Here is a 16237-nt window from a genome sequence, read left to right as displayed (position 1 = left end):
ATGCAGCGTTTAGTCTTTAGCCCAAATATACCTTCATTGGTGATTTAAGCCAAGATGGTGGACTTTGTATTGCAGCAGTTGAAGTGTGGTTGTACACAGCAGGTAAAAAGATCAAATGGACTCATTTTCCATAGAATATCAACTTGAGTCTCTCAAAATATTTGCTGCTGAGATATGCTTTCCTGCTTCACACTTTCCCCCTTCATGCAGCATTAAGAAGCTCTCATTCTCCTCTGAGGCCACAGGAGGTTTCACATTACATTGTTAACCTCCTTCAGATCATCTCCTCCATGTGCAATCCAAGTTACATTTACATGCAGACATAATGTCATTCAGCCTGCTTTATACCACTTACCCCTCTCTTGTTGCTATGGGGAACATTGATAAGAAACCAATTAGCAAATAAAATATTTGAGGAGGAATTTGAAAACCACTACTTGGTGGATTTGTGTCATTTTATTTGGCATTTGTCTTTACCTAGCTGAGCCTCTTCCACTGTAGCTTCAGCTACATGCTATGTACTCAAAACATGCTCTCACAGGTTTTAGAGGCTTAGACATGTATCTGCATCTTACACTGGGCAATTTCTGCAATTTTCAGGAGACGAGGGAGTTTGCTTATTTTAAAAGCACTTTTGCTGGCATGAAAGTGCAAAGAGCACCATCAAGTGTCTGATCGGAGTAAATACAGAAGAGCTCAATGGCACTGATACAAAGGGGTTTCCACACATCTTACAGTCGAGTTACGCTTTAGGGGGGCATGATGATCTAAAACATTTTCAGTCACTATAGAAGTAACTTCTGAGGGAAGAATGGCAAAGTTGTCACCATTTCGGGGAGACTGGAGATTGAGGGAGCCAAAGATACGAGCAGGAGGAGGTGAAGGTGGCAAGAGATGGGTCTGGGTAAGAAAAGTATGCAAATCAAAGCAATGAAGGAAATAAGCTATGGCAGAGAGAGAAAACTGGGCCAGATCTTTACCCTCTAATTCTTCCCCTTTGCAGAGTAAGATCAGCAAAAAGAGGCTAGGAAGTTCCATTGACAGCTGAGAGAATAAGGGAGAAATAACTTCAGCTGCCTCTGTCCAATCTTTGCAGCCCCGTATAGCTTGGCTGGACACGGAGATAACCCTGGATTTCAAGGCGAAAGATTTGGAAAAAGATTTTGAACAGAAACATGCAGTAAGCAGTAGTTCTTATCACCTATGGCTATAGGTTTTTGGTAGGCCAGAAGAAAGGAACTAATAGAACAAGGAGCCCATGAGGCCAGAAATTGGCAAAAGTCTGAGTAAAAGGCAAAAATTAGTATTCTTTGCAAAGAAGTGATAGCCAATTAGATGTCCAAGGAAAAGCACGCAACTTTTTCATAGAATAGTGGCTGTGCAGCAATCTACTGAAACTGTAGGTAAACAAGGAACCTAGAATGTTTGTTGTATAATGAACATGATATTTATTAATCAAAGATCCAGGGTGCTCTAGTTTAGCACAATATTTGTACTATTTTATCACTAACACATACTCCCTAAAATCAGACTTTTGATGGGCTGGCATAAGTTAGAAATGCTGTAATCCAAGACAGCCTCTCTGTTGTGTTCAGCATTCCCAAGAACAATTTAGCATGTGTTTGCTCTTATTGTTTTTATATTGGACTTGCAAAGGAGAACTCACTTCTTTGATTAATTTTAAGTAGCATTTTGTTTGTGCCTTGTGGCAGCAGTACCCAGATGGAGTAGTTTGAATGCTGAAAACATGAGAAGTATTTAATCTATGGAGCTCTGTTAAAGTTGTCTGAACAGAACATCTGGTATCAAATCTTTGGATAAATCAGTTCCTGGAAGTATTTGGACCTGCTTTGTGTCTGTGCCTTCTTCCAGCTTTGCATTCCCTCCCCTGCTTCCCTGCTTCTAGAGCCAGTAGAAGATGGTTTATTGCCTGGTGCAACTCATTAAACTCCCTTTGTTGGGGTGTGTGGCAGTTAGATGAGCAAAAAGAGTGTAAATATCACTTTGGTATTTGTGAGGTTAAGATAAAAACATTGGCTTTAGGCCTCCCTGAAAGGTTTTTTATCTGTCCTAAAGGTGGTGGAGAAAGAAGGAGCAGTCTTCTAGAGAGGTAGGGAAGAGATTGTCCGATAAGTCTGCAGAGGGTAATTCTGTTGGAGAGTTTTAGTCTGTACAGAACCTCTCTGTCTCCCATAGGGATCTAGGGTGGATACATCAATCCAAGACCTCCCTGTCAGGGGAAGTGAATGGAAACCCCCTGCTCAGCACTGACAGATCCCACTGTCAGTACTGCTTCATGTGCAAGAAAAAGTCCTGCAGAGTTGAAGAGTGAGAAGGGGAAATGGGATTACTGCCTACGGACTGATGCCATGCAACAGATGAAAGTGCCATTACTGACGAGTTCCTCAGCCCTAGTCTTCCAAATCTCAAGCCACTATTGGGCACCATAAAGAAGGGAAGATTCACATGCTTTTCACTTCAAAAACTGAAGCAGCAGAGGCAAATCACACAGCTATCCCATCAATTTATATGTGTTTGAGATTAACTCTTTTCACTTTAGAAAGTGTTTAAAGAAAAGCTAAGAAAGGCTGAGCACACAGGGCTCCCATTACACTTGCTGGGACTCAGGACAGTTGGCTTGACTCCTGATGAGATTCTCAGATCATGTAGTGTTGCAGATCTCCAGTGTCTTAAATTTACCTCTCTAGAGGCTCTGACTCCTGGAACAGAAAGGCATGAAAGACATCACATGGGATTTCCTAAACTGGATTCAGAATATTATGAAACAACTGTTTCACCCATATTATCCAAGAAAATTGGTTCACAAGGTAACATTTTATGCTACTGACTAAATAAGGTATTTTAAGTTATATTCCTTTAAGATGTCTTGCTATGTTTAACGGGCTGGATTTCTTTTGTTCTGTTTTTAGGCTTGATATATCAAGTGAACTTCACTGAAGTTATTCTTGACTCACACCAACGATAAGAGGAAAGAGAAGCAAGTTCTTCATGTTTAATGTTATAATGCCAGATGTTTTGCTGGTAGAAATCAATAGCTCCATAAGCACCAATTTCTTCAGGATCTGGAATGTCTGGCCCAATTTCTTTCTTCATTCTGGAGGCTCTGTGAAGAAAATCACTTTATTTTGCAATATTGAATATTCATGCTGGGAAGTTATAAGCAAAAACAAAATAATGAGAGACAGGGTCTCTAATAAACTTCCTGTCACACGAGGCTCTGGTTTTATTGAAGCAGATGTGGTTGCTGACTTGTTTCCAGAGTGTTTGTTGAGCGGTGATTAGATGCTGTCGTACTGATGTTATCTCTCTGTGATCTCATTCAATCCATACAAGTAGTTTTGTAAACAGTGAAACCTTTTTTCCCTATGGATTTATGTCTTAGGTTTTATTTCAACATGGATCTTCTGATGTTTAATGGAGATTGAGTTCATATTTAGCCTATTTCTTCAATGAGGGGTAAATAATCTGTCTCCTTTACTTGGCAATTTTCACAAAAAATTGCAGGAATTATACATCTTCAAGGCTCTCTGTCAAATTTGACTGAGATTTATGAACAAATCCCAGAATTATCTGGGGCAGATTGGTGTGAACAAACATGAACATGAGTCTCATTTCCTTAGAAAAGCCAAAGGTAATAATGCATTTTTAGTGTATTGCCCTTGCATACTACCCTCTTGATTCTATTCTGTGTCTTATTTGTGACTGGTCATATGAGATATGTAATCTCACATGAGATCTGTAAAGCTGGGTGAAGTACTGGAAATTTTCTGCCTCATTGGATGCATATTAAAACATACTTAATTTATACTTGTTATGTGGCACACAACATCTTACATCCTTTTGCTATTGTCCTTCTTGGAACGTGGGAAGAAGGTGTCATGCATTTTAACTTGCATATTTGCCCAGACAGATGCAGAGAAAACAGATCGTTACTCCTGTAGAATCAGACCCCAACAATTCTGTTTTGGAGAGGAAAAAAGGAAACAGAATTGAAAATGACCCATTAAGTTGCTGAGTCCAGTCCTCTGCTTCTGCAAGGAGCCAAGTTCCCAATCCTTTTCATAAACTGATTTCACTATCCAAAAATTTGCTCTTTCCTCCCTGTTCTCTCTCTTATCCTCCCTGCTTCCTACTTTATTTGGGAGTTTCTTCCAGAATCTCCCTGTTTTTATAGGAAGAAACCCTTCCTATGGTCAATATGTATATTTATTCTCGTTCCAGTAATATTCTTTAGGTTGATTAGTTCTTTTCTCTTCCAACCAACTGCAGTGAGACTGGGCATGTGCTCTGCTGTGCCAAGGCCAGTGAAGGAGGCTGGAATTAGTCCTGATAGCCTGTCCTTCACTTGTTTCATTCATTCCTTGGCTGATTAGAGCAAATTCTTATCACCGGTATATGTTAAGTGGCATTTTTTTCATGATACGTCACATGAAGCAAGGAGGAAGCTTCTGTGAATCGTAGGTAATTAGACAAACTGGTCAAACTGAGGATAACAGAGGAAGTGAGAATGGCAGCAGGAGGCCTGGCAGCAGTCTCAGTTTGCTGAATATGGGAGAACATTTTTTTACAGACTTAAAGAGTGTCATATGAAAGTTAAAGATGCCATGAAAAAGTGAGGGAATCATAGAGCCATTTTAGTTCTGTATTAATTAAGAAGCCTGAAATCTTTCCCTATTCCTTCCATTTTAGAGAAAAAAATAAGGGGGGGAGAGGGGAAGACAAGCATATTCTCAGTGGAAAACAGATGGAGTTTTCATTAAATATTACTTCTAATGATGTGCTTTAAAAGTAAAGATATGACATTCTGACCAGAAGAAGGGCCTCCTAGTAGCTTTGTTTAGGTTCCAGGCTCATTATCATAGCTACAGATAGGATTGCAGGATCTTTATATCATTAGGAGTTCCACTCAAACCTTCCTACCATTATTAGCCTTCTAAACACACCGGGAAACAGTTCTGGGCCCTTAACAATATTTTTCCCTAGGACATATCTTTATTTAATGTTTATTATGGGGCTGGCAGTTGATTGTCCAGTTTCTGGAGCATTACTATTTTACCTAGGGTCTAAATAAAAATCCTTGACTATTTACTGCAGGGTAGACTTCATTGACAGCCTGGTCTTCACAGTCAACTTAGGTGTTACTCCTCCAAGTGGTTTTACTGTCTGAGAGAAGTAATACAGGTAGTCTAGAAACCTTGAAGATCCTTCCTAAAAAGATGAACCCTGCAATCTGTGCCTCTAGGTACTAAATCAACTTTTGACAAGTAAAGAACAATGCAGTCCCAGGGTTTTAGGAATAGATGGTTACTGCCAAACCACAATAAATGCTTTTGTCTGGAACTCATGGAACAGTAACATAGCAATGGAGGGTGTGCCCTTGTCTATTATTTCCTCTGAGTAAATTCTCAGAGGCGTGTTACCAGGATTTTGATAGATTTCATGAAACTAGTAGAGAAACAGGCTTTCATTTCCTTACAAAGGGAAGAAGAGACAATGGAATTCAGCAAAACATATGCCTTTTTTTCAGTCCAGACTGAGAGTTACACAAGCAAACCCCAGCGTCCATCCTCAGACAGCACTCTGCTAAACTGAGACTCACGTGAGAAAATTTGCATTACCTTTCTTCTGCTGTGAGTTGACAGAATTGCTTTACTTCCTCTGCATATGTATAAATACAACCTATGTCTCCTACTGAGCTCCAGCTGGGGAGTGTGAATCAGAATCCAAGCTTTGCAAGGTTAAAGGAAGTTTACAGCAAATGTTCTGGTTCACTCTCACTTCTGTGGAAAATACCTATGCATTAATAAAAAAAAAAAAAAAAAAAGAAATAAGCTCCTTGTTTTCATAAGAAAGGAACTGGAAGGATCAAGTCCAGTCACAGTCTATCACAAGTTATTAAGCACCATTCTGAAAGTAGGTATGTTTCCCCCCGCTCTGTTTGTTATTGTGAGACTCTGTTAGAAACCTTCTTTAATTGCCAGACTAGATTTATTAATGGCTAGTTTATCCACATACATTCTTGTGCCAAAACTGTCTTTCAGTTTAGGTAATGTGTTTAGTTAAGTAGAAGGTAAGCTTGAATATTATGTTTCCCCTGCTTTTTCTCTCTTTCAGGAAAAATAGAGCTTAAATATAAGGCCACCTTGTATTCAACGTCAAATTATTTTCTCCTGTAATTCAAGAGGAGGGAGGAGAAAGAAATAACCAAAAGCAGCAGGTGATAAGGAAGTACTTTATATTCAGTTTTGTGCAACTTAATCACAGTGGTCCAATCCCTGCCCTGATGGTTGCTCCTGTTATCTTATGTCCAAGTAAATATAGTCAATTTTCTCTCTTCCTGATACATTTATGGAGATTAAGCATGTGCCCTCTCTCCCCCTACATTGCTAGAGTAAAAAAATCTAAGCTTTTCTCGTATAATTGTTTCTTTTTTTCTGCAGCCACCCTGATGGCCCTTTCTTGTGTAGCTTTCTGAGCATGGGTGACCAAATCCGTACACCGTTTGCACAAAGTCAGTTCCATCAGACTGGTGATGACAGCAAAAAGTAGAAATTTTCCAGATACTATTGCTTTTGAAGAGGCCTGATTTTCTGTGGATAAACTCTCAGCAAATTCTCATCAGGAGCCTTTAAGAGGATCTAGTTAGGCATCTAAACCTCAGTCACTTAAAGGGGAATCTTGTCCTAAGTAAATAAAATAAGCTGGATCACTGCAAAAATACACACCTGGATTGATAACTGGCCTGCTTCATACATATGAATTAAACGTCTGAACTGCCTAGAGTAGTACAGTATGGTGTCTTTTATTCACACGTGTTAACAGTGTCTGTTTGGCATCAGGAGCAATGACTCCAAGCATGCGAATTACTGGTAGAGTCTTTCTAGCATCTCAGGAAAGATAACTTTTCAACAAGGTAAATCTTCTGAGGACTCTCTGCTGCACCAGTGAAGTATTCCACCAGGATAGGCTTCTGAAAAATGGAAATAATCACAAGTGACCTGCAAAGCAAGGTACTCCAGTTGAGAAGTTGAGTAGTTTAAGATCTGATCTGAAGAGGTCCCAGATACCTTCTGGAAGTCACTTCCTAATATGCCTGCACATAGGCTCCCTTCATGGTGTAAGCTGAGTATACAGAAACAGAGTACTGGTGGGCACTCTCAAATATGCTGACCTACGTGACTTCCTCATAGTCACTTGGCAGTTCAGCAGTAGGAACACAGGGATTCTCATGTCTATTGTGTCCATTAGAACAATGCAGAGAGCAGCTGAGACCAAAGGCCTGCCCTTCAAAATATATGACTTGAAAGAAAGCTGCATCTTTTTGGTAGGGTCCAAATGTATTTCATTCAGTTTTGCTGTTGTTCCCAAAGTTTGGTTGTAAACAAGGACGATTTTTACCCTGAAAGCCACACATCTGGATTGCAGTGCCTGTGACTGTTTTAATCATCATGGGAGTTATTGGCTTCATAATATTGTGTGTGTGCAGGAAACGGTTTGTAAGAGGTAACATGAGCTAACTCTATTTTATAGTTGAAGAGCTTAAATATCTTAAATCACCAGAGGCTGCAAGATAGCCACAGCCATCAACCTTCTATATACAACCCCAAAGTCTTAAAATTCTGCATTTCTAGCCCCGTGGATTTTTTTTTTCTTTTTTTTTTCTTTTTTTTTTCTGAGACTGATTGTTCCCTATCACATCTCTATGCTGACTCTGTCTCAAGTTTAGGTTAGCTGCCCAAAGCAATGATGCACCAATCACTTTCACAAGGGATGAGTTTGAAGTTGTGTGGAGATCACCTATAGGTCTAAATGTGTTTGTAACCACACAGCAATAAAACCTTGAAAGTAATTTCTGTATAACATAAATAAGGCATCAGTAATGCAAGCTCTTAAGCGTATTAATACTTCCTGCCAAATCACAAAATACTGCTGTACCTGCATGGCTTCTGTTTAAATTTTTTTTTTTTTTCTCACTGCATAGTTGGCATATCCTGGAGTATGTATTTTGCACTGTGGAGGCTGTATGTATTTTAATGAATTAATATTGAAAATGTTCTGTTCATTAATTGCTCAGGAAAAACACCTACTCTCATGTCCCTGATTCCCTTCAGTCCCCAAAACCTTAACAATGCAGGTGATCACAGAATAGTTAATGCTGGAACAAATAGGTGCTGCGTTCCAGTATGGAATGGAACCGTACAAAAGCAGTAGCAACTCAGAAAATTCTAATTTGTGCACTGTTCTTACAAAGTAGGGTTTGAGGGTACATGGCTGATGACAGAATGAGAAGGAGACACAAACTGCTCACTATGAAGCCCTGAGGACATCTAGAGATGGTTTTATTGGCAGACTATTCACAATTTCTCTACCTTCCCTTATACTTCTTGGAAAGGTTTTCAAAAAAGCCTTTCTGAAGTGCTAGGTATAGTGGTATGGGCCTCAATGTAGATGGCTGCAAATTTGCTGTTACCTTTTCCTCCTAGTTCCTCCTTCCTCTTTTAACTTGTAGTTAAACCTATGGCTTGTCAGTTAGGGGACTTTCTGTGGAATTTGCTGCTGCTTACCTCATGTTCTATATTTTCATTTCCACTTGACTGGACTGTTCTTTCTTCTCACAAGCAGAAGCAGATGTAGAGCCACAGAACAGTCACTTAGTAACTGCATCACTTCAGGCAAACAAGGACTGCACACCCCGAACCTGGGTAAATCAGCGCTATGAAGTCATTTGAAGTGCTGCAGACCTACTCATGGCAGTGGATGGGTAGGCTGTAAGGTACCAAAACAGAGACTTAGGCATATTTGTCCAGCATCTGGCATTCTTTACCCATTCTAACTGGGCTTCTCTGAGGACCTGTTTCATAAATCATTAATGAATGCCACTTCCAAATTAACACCTTTCCTGTATCTTCCCCAACACTAAAGATTAATTTTGGTTCATGCATTTGTTCTGTTCCTCAGCAGCCACAGAATTTAATCTCTTTGACCAGATTTTAGGAACGATATCCCACATTTAGGGATCCTACATATTGTGGCCTTTCTGAATGATATAAATATGAATCTAGGGATCTAACAGTATCTAATGAATTCTCTAATGAAAAATGTTTTGCAGTATATACCTATCTGTAATTAACATCTTTTTTTGAATTTAAGATAAGATTATGATTAACATTTTATATGAAACAAGGTGGGGAGTAGGAGAGTTCACTGACTTTTCAACCCAGAAATCACCCAAATATTGGTTTACATTCCAAATAAGACTATAGATGGTGGATTTCACACCAGTGCTTACTGGTGCTGCTGTTGGAAAAAAATGAATTTATTAAGGCAGTACTTTCTAAAAATTGGCTTCAGAACCACACAGCTTGCAAGAAGAAAAGAATAATCTAAGGCAGCACGTAAAAAACTTGTTCTCCAGTTAGACGGCGATTTTTCCAATAACTGCCTCCAATAGACCACCCTATGACTGTGATTGCAAACATATAAAGCCCGATTGTTTCAAAAGTCTTAAAAATAAGATGTTGAAATGCCAACCTCCCACTATTCTCCCCTGACCTTTTCCTTTTCATGTCTTATTGCTTACTTTGTTTTTTTATTTCATGGTATTCTTCCTCTCACTGATTTTCTTCTTTCAGTATGCCTTTCCTTTCATCCCGTAACTGAGTGGAGATTTAATGGCAGAATATAAGCCAGCAGAGAATGAAAAGAAGCTGGGGCAGCAAATTCTGAAAGTATACCAAGCAACGCAAGCACGCACGCACACACACACCAAAAAAAAAAAAAAAAAAAAAAAACAACACAGAGAAGGTTATTGGGTTATTGCTACCAAATTTGTGTGCCACAGGCTTGCTACGAATTTGAGAAAAACCTTTGCTTTGAGACAGACTTGTGGTCATTCTTGAGGAGGCCAGGACAACACTTAAGCTACTGTTAATGTTAATTATAATGCAGTATCAAACCCTGCTTTCTGTTTGCTCTCACTGAAGCTTCCTGGAGAAAGCCCTGATTGCTCTGTAATACACACTCACTTTATGTGAAGGCCACAAGAAAGATGTGTAAATAACTGAGTAAATTTTTGAGAAATCTTTTCCTGCCATTTTGGGAAACTGGTAACATTTGCACAAGAGCAGGCTAGTCATTACTCAAACTAGAAAAGAAAGAACTATGAAAATAAGAAAAACAGCAGCCCAGTTTTAAACTAGATCCATGAAAAACCCAAGGAACTCTCTCTCCCCCGCAATCTTGAGCTAAAATACACCAAATATTTCATGTTTTTTAAACATGCTTTCTGTAGGGGATGTTAACTAAAAAGACAATGGTTATGACAGGACAAAGTTCTTTTTAACAAATATAAAATAGCTACAGCTCAAGTATAGCTGGGTGGTATAGAAGATAAAATGAAGTAAAAAATGCCTGTAAAATTGAGTGCTATATGTCAGATATAGTTCTGGCAAGCGATTGATTTAAGAATTCAGAAGTTGAGCTACAGTACAAGATGGAATAGGATGCTTCTTAAGGATTTCTGCTGTTCCTTTCTCTCCTTAAAATTATGCTCTAATAAATAAATGAGTGTCAGCATAGATAAATGAAAAACAGAAGCATGTATCATTTCTTTTGGCTATTTGGGTCTGTGACAAACCTTTGCAAACTTTTCTTGTTTGAGCTAATTAGTGTGACATGTACTGCAAATTTATCAGTATTATTTTCACTGAAAAAAATCAAGCAAGTCAGAGTTCCACAAAATGATAATTGAATTTCTGTTTGAGAACAAAAAGGATACATTCTAAAAATGTTTTATTGCCTTAGTATTAAATGTTACAGAAAAATGTCTTCCACAGCAAAACACACGGAGAAGAACAGGGATGAGTGCAAAGCAAACAAACCAGAAAGTAAATTATCTGTGAAATCACTTGTTTCAATGCTACAGGGCACAATAATACAAGCTTGGAAACAGTTTTTCCTCCTCTGGAGAATGCAGTGCTTGCTTTATTGGTGCTCCTGGCATAGGTCAAAGTGGCTGTATTATGCTGAGCTTTAGATTCTTTTCCACCCAGAACATGCTAAACATTGTAACCAACAAGTTTATTTTGTTGGACTGGAAGAAAATCCTAATCCTGAAGAAGACTGCAAGTTACTCTGTCTTGTCAAGATAATAGCTATGAAATGTGTTCTCTTCAGATGCTGAACAGAAAGATAAGGAGAATTTGGAGCATCAAAATGTGGATTCCACACTGCAACTGCTTCTCAGATCTCTATTCCAGTCAGTTTCTACTGACTTCCAAAAGCGTAACTTCTCCAAGAATTCAGCTAACATGAACACTTTATTTAGATACTTCAACAGAACTCCATAAATCTTAGGTTCTGTCACACTTTCTTCTCTTAGCACTTAAAAAAGGGATTCTGAAGTGAAGAAATGACTGATATCTTTATCTTTCGGTCCACACTAACGTATTAAACAATACTTTCCCGTGCCTCTGATGCCAAATGAAACTACAGTGCAACTAAATTTACCCAAATTCCTGGATGTGCAGCCAAGTCTTTGGCATCACAGTTCATCTGATGTCAGCACTTGGTTCTTCTGGTTAAGTCATAAATTGTGTGTTATTTTCTTTGAAGCGTTTATAGACTGGCAAATTCTTGTGAAGATCTGTTCACAGGCTAGTATAGCTTACAAAGCAAATAATCCTTCCTCTTCCCTGCTCAGTGCTTCTTTTAACATTATGAGATAATTGACATTTCTTCCTTGTCTCTGCTCTCATTTAGTAAGTTGATAATGCTTCTAAAGTATTTCACAAATTCCATCCGAACATCTTCAGGATCTTCTTCTAAGTTGGAATGTATTAGTTTCAGTTTGTTCAGTGGAGAAGCTTTGAAGTTAAATAAAGAAATAATTAGGTATATTCTTAGTAGAAAATAAGCATTTACGCTCAAAGTCACGTGACAGTTCATGCTGAAGAAGTCAGCTGGCATTCAGCAGTATCCATTTTTGATACCCCTAGGTGATCCATAACACATTAACAGGAAACGCAACTTAGCTTGTCAGCACTACAGACAAATGAAACTCATTGCTAGATTAAAATCGCTGAATATTATAATTAAGGCTTAAACTATTGGTTTTGCTTTCACATTCAGTTAGGCAGAATATAAAAACTCAGTATTAAATAGGAATTTTACCATTTAATTGAAATGACACTCTTTGATCACTTCCAAATTATGCAAACATTTTGTTATATTAAATACATATTAATAGTCTCCATCCATGCATATATTCAAAACATGACTGGACAAACCCCTCAGCAAGATGCTCTAGTTGACCCCGCTTTGAGCAGCGGGGGGCTGTACTAGATGATCTCTGGAGTTCCTTTCCAACCTCAATAGTTCTGTGTATTATTGTTATAATAAAAGATATGAATGCTTGAACTCTGTTCCTTATAGGTTGTTGTTCCCTGCTTGATTATGAAACTGGCTTGCTTTTTCATGCTGATAATGAATTCTGATTTCACCATGAAGGATGAAGTTGGATATTTACACAAAACTTTTATTTCTCCTTAGATAATTAGCATTAATATGACTATTTAATAGAACTTTCATTGCTGTTACACAGGAATGATTCTCCTAATTTTCCTAATTTGTCCTTCTGTACTTTTAGGCACACATTTCTCAAAACTGATTTGTAGTTCTTGCAAAACACAGTGATAGCTGGGATACACCGTTTTTATCATCTGTAATACGCTTCATCTGTATTCCCTTAAAGTTCCTTTGTGTTGATCATTTCTAGAAAGCTTCTAGTAAAGCCCAGTAAAAAGGTCTTTCAGTAGAACATATACCTCTGTCAGAAAGGCTGGATATTGATTCTGACTTTATGATAATGTTAGTCTGATCAATGCTACTGAAATTATTTATAGCAGCGTAAAACAAACGTAAGATTGATAGCATCAAATTGACTTAGTCTCCAGCTTCCCATATGGCAGAGCAATTTATTCTTATTTGTAAGAACAGCCACAAATAATTCACCAGCACTGAAAACAGTGTGTGCAATAATTTTAAGAGGAAGATAGGTAACCCCCCTACTTCGAAGTGCTCCTAATCTTTGGACGTATAACATGCAGACTTAAATGACCTTAAAAGGGTCAGTAAACATTAGCTTAACTCAATGCAAGAAACATACTGCAAATTACAATATATGACTCAAGACTGTGAATTAGGAATTCCGATTTCTGGCTCTGCTACATATTCACTATGTGGCTTTAGAAAAGTCACTCAAACTTTTCTTGATTTTACTTTCCCATTTGTAATACAAGGCTATTACCCTCTAGATTACTTTTGAGATTTAATCTTTTTGATTTTGCAAAGCACTCTGACATTCTTAGGTTGACAAATTTAAATCAAAAATGCAAGTTATAAGGTATTACCAACTTTATAGTTAAAGAGACCAATAAAAAATACCTGAGAGTTATAAATTATGTTTTCTATCTCCTTACCCAAGGACAGATTTTCTGTGTCCCCCGCATGGCCTGGCTTGTGATGTGCAACTAGAAGACACTGACTATCTAGCAATGGCTGCTGTTGCACAAAGCAGGAGTACCACATTTCAATTTCTTTCAGGTGACTGGGCAGCTCAGGATTGAAGATAATTACTACACCATGGGAGTCCTTCATCAGAGCTGGCCAGCACGTTTCGAACCTTGAAAAACAGGTGCATGGAGAATGGTAAGATTGATGGCTTGAAAATGGGACTATGCATTCAAACTTTCAGGAGTTCTCATTTTCTCCCCTCAAAAACATGTTTCAGTACTTTTTCCTTATTGTAAAGTTAGTAATGTAACTAGTGATCTATCATACTCCAAATGTTTCAACTTACCTATTATATTAGTTGGTCCTATGATTTGGTGACCATGTAATGTTTGGTCAAATGCTTATCTAAACCCTTTTCTTAGTAACAGATCTCTCCAGTTCTCAATTGTATGCTCTGGAAATTAAGGTCTCAATCAGATAAATATACTGTTCAGAATCCACTCACATAGTAACTTCAATGGGACAATGGTAGGTTCCCCCAGGAAGAGTGTCTTATGGAACTGGGTCCCAAATCATCTAAATCTTTAGCATACAGTTCTCCTCCTAGATTCATTCCATATCCTCTCACTTTCAAAAGGGACAAGATCTAATTGTGCAATTTAATTATTTTCATAGAAAGAGAATAAAAATAGCTTGTTTATATGCCAGTGCTTGAATCCTCTTTTAACAATATTTGTTAGTTTTTACAGTCAGGCCTTTCTTTCTTACTTTCTATTCCTCACTGCCCTATAAACCAAGTCACCTTCTGCCTCTAACCACAAGTGGGAAAATTGTAAATATATTATCTTTTATGCTGTGGAGTTCTGGTCAAGTTTGGGATTATTACAAATACATACAGTGTTCCACCCAAACAGTATTTAATCCAAAAACACTGTAAAAGAACGATGTACAAAGCAAACAAACTGAAGAGAAAGCAAATATTCTTCAATCTGTTTCAGTTATCACCACCAGTTACAGAACAGGGCTCTGTCTCCTGTATCTTCATTCTAAGAGCTACGGACTTTATTGTCATATTCAGTCCTTCTCAAAAACAAAGTTTAGTGTCAACTGGAATTGAGGCAGAGAGGACTTTGTACCAGATGTTTTACAGCAGAAAGGTACAAAAAATTATCACAGGTAAAGAGCGAGAATAATTCTTATGTCAGGAAAATTATTAGTTTTTGGTCTTAAGGATGGACATTCAGTGGAAATACAACTATTAAGGGTTATGTAGCCAGGAGGAAGTAGCAAAATGATGAAGTTGGCTTACTTTTGATCACCACTGCAATCCCACAGCTCAAACCGACACCCAGCTCCCTTGCTGCCACCATTTAAGTTTGGCTTCTCGTATTCCAGGATCCTATGAAAAAATTAGTGGATATAAGTAGTTCTGCATGACACCACAGCCAGAGAGTGGAATTTTCTGAGGGGCAGCCCCTTCTCAGGGGTTTGCTTCAGTCAGCACAGCATGGTTTTGCTCACCTTACACCTTGTGTCGGGACATAGCTGCCAATCCCTTCAATGCTCTCTGAAATAAAGTTTGCTAAGACCGATTTTCCAGACTGGCAGAAATGGGAGCAAAAAACATCTGTTAGGAATTTCACATGTGCAAATAACAGTGAATATGAGAGCTGGGTGCTCACCGGAGCACCCTGCTCCCTCTAGCCATGGACCTCTGCATGCAGGCCTGGCGGTCTCACCCTCCCACAAACTTGCAACCTGTCAGTGCAACAGTTTATTTTGAGGCACGAAGCTACACTGGGCTCCACTTGAGGAATGCTGCAAGCTCAGCGGGCAGTGAGGGTGGCCGAGGTAAAGGCAGCCTCGGAGACAGGCGAGGGAAAACTCCACGGAGCGGCTCAGCCCCCCGCCCCCCGAGGGCCGGGCCCACTCACCTCGCAAGGCCCCACCAGCAGCACCTTCGCCTTCAACATGGCGGCGGGCAGGCGGGCGGCGGCGGGCGTCACCCAGCAACGTGGCTGGAGGAGGGGGGGAGGGTAAGGCGCGCTGCGATTGGCTGGCGGCGGGCGGTGTCGCTGTCACGTGCTGGGGGGGGGTGGGGACGCGCGCGGCTGCCAGCGGTCGCCGGGCACAACGGCCCGTGACGGCCCGCGCGGCGCTCGCGGCCGCCGCCCCGCTGGTCCCGCGCGGCCCGAGCCGGCGCCCTGCGCCGGGCAGGCCGGGCCAGCGGAGCCGGCGCGGCGCGGCGCCCCCCCGCGGAGAAGGGGCCGTGGCGGCGCCGTGGGCGGGCGGCCTGGGGGCGGGGTGGTTTTAGCTGCAGATCCTCCCTGAGTGAACAGTGAAGGGGCAAATTCTTAACGGTTTCTTACTGTGAGGGGAAGCACTAGGCTTTTGGAAATGGCAGTTTCTGTGTAAAAAAACCCAAACCCCACATCTGGCAGACAGATGTGCTGCTTCAGAGCTGTTTAGTGCCCAGGTACAATAGCCATTGTAGACAAGCTTTCAAATAGGGCCTTCAGGCGCTACCACAGTATAAATGTTCGATGCTGGGACTACTAATAAATGTGAACCAGAGTCGCTTGGCTCTCACTCAGGGGCACAGTCTGTGCATCGCCCTGCGGGCTTGTCTGGTGTTTCACTTCTCACATAGGGCAGTTTAGGTCTGTTCAGTGTGGCAGTGGCATCCTACCAGTCGGTATTTTAA

The 16237-nt window shown here is 39.9% G+C and overlaps 1 protein-coding gene across 1 annotated transcript; it reads right to left on the bottom strand.

Annotated features, from left to right (window-relative positions):
* Positions 1 to 10795: 10795 nt before the first annotated feature.
* IFT22 (intraflagellar transport 22) lies at positions 10796 to 15543 on the bottom strand. The gene is made up of 5 exons (XM_062592525.1): positions 15468 to 15543; positions 15055 to 15134; positions 14843 to 14932; positions 13500 to 13702; positions 10796 to 11885 (listed from the first exon to the last, which is right to left on the bottom strand). The coding sequence occupies exons 1-5, from the start codon at positions 15504 to 15506 to the stop codon at positions 11737 to 11739; spliced, it is 561 nt and encodes a 186-aa protein (XP_062448509.1). The 5' UTR covers positions 15507 to 15543; the 3' UTR covers positions 10796 to 11736.
* Between the last annotated feature and the right edge of the window lie 694 nt (positions 15544 to 16237).

This window comes from Rhea pennata, chromosome 20 (genome assembly GCF_028389875.1).
Source record: "Rhea pennata isolate bPtePen1 chromosome 20, bPtePen1.pri, whole genome shotgun sequence".
NCBI lineage: Eukaryota > Metazoa > Chordata > Aves > Rheiformes > Rheidae > Rhea > Rhea pennata.
The sequence above is the reverse complement of the archived record's forward strand: the minus strand, read 5'-3'. Positions and strand labels throughout refer to the sequence as shown.